This window comes from Malurus melanocephalus, unplaced genomic scaffold, assembly GCF_030028575.1.
Source record: "Malurus melanocephalus ecotype Western Australia unplaced genomic scaffold, MMel_1.1 scaffold_1154, whole genome shotgun sequence".
Classification (NCBI taxonomy): Eukaryota; Metazoa; Chordata; class Aves; order Passeriformes; family Maluridae; genus Malurus; species Malurus melanocephalus.
Genome location: NW_026624386.1, coordinates 38,782 through 46,336, shown reverse-complemented (window position 1 = coordinate 46,336; position 7,555 = coordinate 38,782). Strand labels below are relative to the sequence as shown.

The window sequence follows — 7,555 nt, the reverse complement described above, 5'->3', positions numbered from 1 at the left end:
AGAAGAATCTATGATTCCAGGGTGCTCAGGCCTTTCCTGCAGCTCCTCGTGCTTGTTCTCCTCACATCAGGCAGAACCACGGTGGGTGGGATATGTCCTGGCCCTGCAGCAGCCCCTGAGTGCCCCGGTGGGTGGGATATGTCCTGGCCCTGCAGCAGCCCCTGAGTGCCCCGTGCTGGTCACAGGGCTAGCTGTGCCAGGGCTGGCTGTGCCAGGGCTCAGCCCAAACTCTGGATTCCTCCTGGAGCTCCTGGCTTTGCCAAACCACCCCCGTGGCTGCGGCTCAGATGGTGCTAAACTCACTAAACCAGCGAGCAGAGCCCCAGCTGGGTTTGAGGAGCAGCAAAAATAGATTCACCTTCCCTCCCCAGCCCTTTCCCAGCRTCTCTTTCCGTGTTGTTTCTCCCAGTAATCCAAGGCAAAGCCTCGCTCCGGGTGGTAATTGAAAGATATTGCAGTTCTGCTGGCAGCAGGGCCGAATTAGGAGCAGTTATTTTATCAATAATCTTTTATTTAGCAATCAAGGAGATCTCAGCATTTGTTCTGCCCCGAGGCTGCCAGCCTTCCCGAGGGGAATGGTGTGAATGATTCCCRATCCTCGGGACAAAGCTCGGGCTTTGTCCTTGCTCTGCCCAGCCTCCCCTGGGCATGGAATGAGGTTTGATCACTCAAGAGCTCTGCAGGGCTGTGAGATGATGGAGTGAGAGTCTCTTTTGAGGTGCCATGGGCCCCCTGATCCTGCTGTTTTTCCTGTGGGATGGAGGGAGCCACGGCTCTGGTTCTGTGATGTTGAGTGTTTGTTCCAGCTCTGCTGGACATGAACTCAGTTCAGGGTTTTGAAGGTGGATGCTCTGGCTGTTGGGATATGGCTGGGTTCTTTTCGCTGTATTTTTGGGGTTGTGCCTTTATTTTTAGGGGCTTTTTGAATGTTTCTTATGGGGCTGTGAGCAATGGGTGAATGAAAATTTTCTTGGCACTTTTGTGTTCTCCCGAGTGCATAAAGAGGTCGGAAAGGGATTTTAGAGGTGCCTCTCCCAAATAAGACACAATCCCCCACAAACAGCTGAACTTGCAAGGCAGAACTGAGGGGTTTGGGCTTATCCAGACACTCAGATATTTGGGATTATCTGGCACCTGCAGGATAACACAGCCTGACACACCTCCCCATCACTTTTCCATGGTGATTGCTCCACGGGRGCTGGCTCTGTGTGCACAGCCACAACCAGGGACCGCTGTGACATTTCTTGGGAGCAGGAGGGCATTCCCCAGGCTGTGTGCCCTCTTAAGAGCACTTCAATAAAACATGGGGCCKAGCTGTGATCGAGGAGCCCGGCCCAGCTTGTCAGAGCCTGCTGGGGARCATCAATAGTTAATAGAAAGCCACTTATGGCTCTGCTCCTGCTAAATCCCCCATCAATTATAAATCCAGCGTGAATTATTCACTTGACATTACTTAAGTCATGCTCCGCTCCTAACAATTTTTTTTTTTTTTTTAATTTATTTAAATACTCGGTGGTGAGGTTGTGGACTTGCTACACACTGTCGAGGTTTAAGGGGGGGTGGTGAAGGGACAAATTTTTTTCTCAGGCTGGGTTGGAAATCCTGTCTTGTTTCAGAGCTGCTGCCTGTATGTTTATATATATATATATATATATATATGCAATATACAAAATAGAAGGTATTTCATTATCTCAACTTACATTTATCAGTGATGGAAGCACTGGAAAATCCCATTCCACCATCCCCAGCCAGGCTCAGGGCAGCTCTTTCCATCCATCCCTCGTTTCCCACCCAGTTCAGGGCAGTTGGGAGGCAGCCTTGTGCCATCCAGCAGGGAATATCCAGTGAGGAGCAGGCACGGGAGCTGGAGAGCTGGCTGCCAGGCAGATGGCTCTGCCTCATAAATTTTGTAAGAAGGATGGGTTTTGAACCCTTTCCAAGCATGTTTGGTAATGGTGGGGGCAGGACTTAGCCCTGCTGGTGTCTCTTTGCTCTGGGTTTTCCTCCCTGGAGCTGGAACTCCTCTTCCAGTGAAATCTGGATCCCAGCCTGCAGCAGCTCCTCAGCTGCTGTGCTGACACCCAGAGAGGCCAGAGCCAAACCCCTGGTGTCCTCAGGCTGTGGCAGACACTGTGGAATCATGGTGAATAGCGAGGGATGGATTTCCAGCTTGGAATTAATCCTGGCGAGCTTCAAACCAAGCTCTGCTCTCTGGGTTTAATGTGCATGCACTGATGTTCGTGTTTGTCCCCTCCATGTGTCCCCCTGGTGAGGCTGCAGTGCAGGAAAKGAGGAAACAGAGGCTGGGAAKGATGGAGAAAGGCTGGGAGCAGRTCTGGAGCAGGGATTGGGATGATGAGTGGCTGTCACGGTGTCTGGGACAAAGCACCATCCAGGATTTCCCTCCTGATGCTCCGAGGGAAGGGCAGTGCTGGCTGTGCTGCTGCTGACTGAGCTGCCTGAACTGCTTGGGTTTCCTGGATTTCCCATTTTCTGGGATGGGGTTCCATGATGGGACTCTGGGATGGGGTCCAGCCATGGGCAGGAGCCCCTTGGGTCCCTCCTTCCTGGAGAGCTTCCTTCGTGGAATTCTCAGGGAAAAGCAGGTGCTGATCCTGCTGGGATGAAGCCCTGGCTGGCTGAGACACAATCCTTGGTCTCCTCCTGCTCCTCTGAACCCAGCACAGCTCCATGACCCCCCCCAAAAACCACCACGGGGGCTTGAGGGTGCTATCCTAAAATCAGGTTCCTTTAAGGAAGCTGTGAAATTCATCAGCATAATAATTAACTAATTTCACAGAAAACTGAAGTACAGGTGTGAAGATATTCTTCACAAGTTCCTTTTTTTTGTGAGAGCCTCAGTGTAAATAACCTTTTTTTTTTTTTTTTAATCCTGGTTCTTTCACTGGCAGATCTTTGTGCCGAAGCCCCGCACAACTCCAAGATTAGGATGTTTTTTTGCTCATTTGCAAACTTTAAAGCTTTTTAGTTGTTTTTTTTTGGCGCTTCCAATGAACTTGAGAAGCGAAGTGGGAGCTGTTCTCGCCTCCAGCCGGGAATGCCACGCTCCCACCCAGGCAAACTCTCAGCTCCCAGCGGGATCCCACCAAACCCTCTGATGTCCCCGCAGTTCTTGTCCCCATCCCCGCCCTCTCCCGGCTCTTCCCAGCTGCTTTTCCCCTTCAGAAGCGATTTTTTTTTTTTTTTTGAGGCTGCGTAACGACAATTATCATCAAAGGCAGCCGGTCCTTAGAGGTGACGGTGGGTGATGGAGTGAAAACTCAGCGCTAATTAGGGCTGTTGTGATTCTGCTTTGCCATAAAATGAGTAAAATCCTCAGGAATCCGTCTCGCCCCATCTCATTCGAGCCTTCAACTTGCCCAAATTTTGTCGTTTCGAACTTTTCCGGAAACCCCAGTTAATGGTTTAATTAAAAAATAATARTGATGGATGAATTCCGCAGGTGTGMGCTGAGTTATTGGAAGAAAAGTGATCCAAATTGGACTAATTAATGATGCTTCATTTGAGGTGGATGGGAGAGAGGAAAGGTGGTGTTGTCGCTGCAGAGCCACAAACAAAAATATACAAAAATACAAAAAAATACAAAAATAAATACAAAAATACAAAAATAAATACAAAAATGCATAAATACATAAATACAAAAATACCAAAATACAAAAATAAATACAAAAATACATACATACATAAATACAAAAATACCAAAATACAAAAATAAATACCAAAATACAAAAATAAATACAAAAATCCAAAAATACAGAAATATAGAAATACAAAAATAAATATGAAAATACAAAAATACAAAAATAAATACAAAAATACATAAATACATAAATCCAAAAATACAAAAATAAGTGATGATGACAAGGATCTGGTGCTGGACGATCCCACAGATCATTTTTTTCTGCTGATTTTGTTTATCTCCTTTTAAATTCAAATGCTTCTGGGACAAAATTGGTTGGGGGGAAAAGCCCTCTTAAGGAAAATAATGTTTAGAAATCCCCTTCTATGAGGGATATGTGGAAGGAGTCTGGCYGTGAGCAGCTCCCTGTGGGTTTGCTGTGTGCCAGCCACCACTGAGTGATCTCCTGTCCCCCTGTCTTGGAAAAACCTTTAATCCAAGCTCCCTGTCAGCAGGAATCAACCTCAGCCTTCTAAAATCACAGTTTCTGACCCACCAGCMCTGTGCTCTGGGGCGATCTCTCCCCCGGTGTGAATGGGAGAATCCAGTTTGGAAATGTATTCAGGACCAGGCAGAACGTATATTTTATTTATTGATGATAAAATATACATCAGCCAGGGGTTCTGAGCTGGTCAGACTGGTCCTGCTGTTCGTGTCTGACTGCTTTGGTGGGAGCAGCCAGAGATGCTGGTGCCAAGAGGGGTTTAACAGCAGAGGATGCTCCTTGCAGCTCCTCAAGTCCAGTCGTGCTGCAGTTTGCCCAATAAGATGATTTTTCTCGACTGRTACATTTTCCCCTTTATTTCTCCCCTTTTTCTTGCTCAGAGGAAACAAAAAAACCAGCTCTGCCGACCACGAGGATGTCAGTGCTTCTTGGATTTACATTTAGATAGGAAAAAAYGTGTGTCAAAGTTGTCCAGGGGCCTGGTGCTGGGAGGGGCCTTGTCAGTTTGTGTCATGCAGGCAGTGTTTTTCCATCTGAAATTGAATTGTGTTGGCAAAATTATTCCTTTCCTTGAGACGATTGTAGGGTGCGGAGAAAAACACGAGTTGTCTCTGCGGATGAGATTTGGGATGAGCTGGGATGTGGGGTGGGATGTGGGGTGGGATGTGGGGTTGAGCAGTGTCAGCCTTATTTTCTGGCTCACATTTACTCTGGTGGACTGCAGGCAGGGGACACCAGGGTCACTCACAGTCACCAGTGTCACCCCAGTGCCCTGCAGGGTCCCTTCCCAAGGTCACCAAGTGTGGGTGGCACTGAGTGTGGGTGCCCAGGGATGTCCTGGGGGATGCAGGCAGAGCATCCCATGGGGCTCTCCCTTTCCTCTCAGCATTCCCAGTGCCATGCAGGAGGTGACAATGCCAGGGGTGACCCCATGAGCCATGGGAACCCCTCCAGCCCCTAGGACACCCTATTTGTGCTCCCACAGCCATCCCAGGGGGTTTCTGTGYCCGTGACCAGAGGAAGCAGGGTTGGGGTGCTGCTTTGTGCCTCCCTGTTAGTAACAGCAGGACAAGGAGAGGAATTCAATGTGGCATTGAGCTGTGTTTAATTTGTGCCTGCAGCCGAGGAGCTGGGTCAATGGAGGCTCTTATCAGCCTGTGGAAGGGCTCAGCTTGATCTGGCAGAGGTTTTTCTCCCTGCTCTGCAGTTCCAAATAGCCAAACACAGGTACACCGTCACCCAGAGATTGTGCTCCGCTCTCCTCTCAGGGTTGGTGTTTCACTCTGTCCCCTGCTCTGAGCCCTCGAGATCCTTGATGATTCCCTTCCCTTGAGCACACAGGTCCTTCCCACCTTCTGCCCGAGCCAGGAGGGACAGGGAGGGCTCGGAAACACCAACTTTCAGGAAACCTCTCAGCAGCATTGAGGTTTGCGCCGACAGCAGCGCGTTCCCAGGAGCCGCGGTGACACCACGCGACCCAAACGGGGCTGTTCCTTTCCTYTCCTTGTTTTGATGAACTGAGATGCTCTTCCCCTGGGGCCCGTGTGCCTGGTGATTCCAGGCCTTCCATTATTTACTGTGACAGTGTGCCAGCTCCTGTGCCGTGGCCTGTCGCTGATCATCCCTCACCTTGTCACCGCCGCCGGCGCCGCGATTTCACAGCTGGCAGCTTCAATCACTGCGGATCTGCTGCGCCCTCCTCCCTGCCCTGGGATGGCTTAGGGACAGCAGGAAGGGTTCCTTTCCAGCTGGATGGACCTGGAATGTGAGGAACAGGGGTGCAGGGCTGAGTTGGTGTCCTTGGAGTGTGAATGGGGTGATGCTGAGCCTGTGGAGCCGCGTGGGTTGTGTCAGATTGTAAATCCTGGGATGGTTTGGGTTGCAGGGACCTTAAAGATCATCCTGTGCAGGGGCAGGGATACTTTCCACTATCCCAGGTTGCTCCAAACTCTGTCCAGCCTGGCCTGGGACACTTCCAGGGATGGGGCAGCCACAGTTTCTCTGGGCAACCTGTGCCAGGGCCATCCCACCCTCACCAGGGAAGAATTCCTTCCCAATATCCCATCCATCCCTGCCCTCTGCCAGTGGGAAGCCATTCCCCTTGTCCTGTTCCTCCATGCCCTCATCCAAAATCCCTCTCCTGCTCCCCTGGAGCCCCTTTAAGCACTGGAAGGTGCTGGAATATGCAGTTTACCTTCACAAGTGCCACAGGCAACCAGCCCTGTCAGGCACTGGGAGCACTGGGGTGAGATTGGGGGGTTCAGCAGCCACCCCCCTCACATTCAGGTGCCGTGCCAGGTTCAGACCCTCCCCTGGTGTCCCCCCCATGCAGGAGCAGCAGCTGGCAGAGCTGGCAGAGGTGAGGCAGGCGCTGCAGGCTGACCTGGGCACCTCCATCCGCCGCATCGCAGAYCTGCAGGTGGCCCTGGAGGGGCTGCGTGACAGCGACGACAGCGACGCTGAGAGGTGAGGAACAGGGTTTGGGGGAGTTTGGGGGGCTCAGCTGCAATGCCAGGGTGGCTGCAGTGTCACATCCTCATCCTCAGTGTTTGTGCTGCGTGTATGAGCCAAAAACTTGGTGTTGATGGGAGGTTTGGTGGAAAAGCATCACCATGAAATCACYCTGGGTGGCCCAGCTTGAAGTTAGCAAAAAGGGTGGGAATAGCCCCGTTTGAAGAGCAGGTCCCTGGCAGCAGCCTGATGGGTTCTTGGAGTGAAAATCCTGCTTTGATCATCCCCAGGAGCTGGAGGAGCCAGTGTAACTGGGTGATTGGGTAGAGGGTTTTTTACTAGGCAAAAAAAAAAAAAAAAAAAGAGGAGAAAATTCCGGCGTGTTTTTCAGGTGTTATTTCTAAAGCCCTTCGATTTGCCCCTCTGCCACGCAGCTAAAGGGGCATCTTGACAAATGGAGACAAAACAGATAAATGAGATTATTAAAAAAAAAAAAAAATGGGAATGACCCCCGGCTCTGACCAGCCCCAGCTCCTGCTGCAGTTTTGGGAAATTTTGTGCCTCTTCAGCCCTCTGGCGGGTTTGGGGTGTCCATGTTAGCCTCCTGGTGGGTTTGGGGTGTCCATGTCAGCCTCCTGGTGGGTTTGGGGTGTCCATATCAGCCTCCTGGCGGGTTTGGGGTCCCCACGAGCCATTGCTGACCCTCTCCCTGGTCATTGCAGCGTGCGGACGGCGCGGGAGTCGCTGTGCTCCAGGAGAGACACGTGAGTGACACTGGAAGATGCTGTCGAGGGGCAGAGCCTGAGGATGATCTGACACGGCTCCTGGAGCTCCAGCTGTTGTTCTTTGGGGGTTATGGAGCTCCAGCTGCTGTTCTGAGGGTTATGGAGCTCCAGCTGCTGTTCTGAGGGTTATGGAGCTCCAGCTGCTGTTCTTTGGGGGTTATGGAGCTCCAGCTG

At 51.0% G+C, this 7,555-nt stretch overlaps 1 protein-coding gene across 1 annotated transcript in view; it reads left to right on the top strand.

The window, feature by feature from the left end:
• Positions 1–7,555, top strand: part of MYO18B (myosin XVIIIB) — a gene marked incomplete at its 5' end in the record, with an annotated part of 49,494 nt that overhangs the window by 35,138 nt on the left and 6,801 nt on the right. Inside the window, 2 exons of the mRNA XM_057387174.1 lie at positions 6,478–6,611; positions 7,319–7,360. Of these exons, the coding sequence (XP_057243157.1) occupies positions 6,478–6,611; positions 7,319–7,360 (176 nt within the window). The remainder of the gene's footprint in view (positions 1–6,477; positions 6,612–7,318; positions 7,361–7,555) is intronic.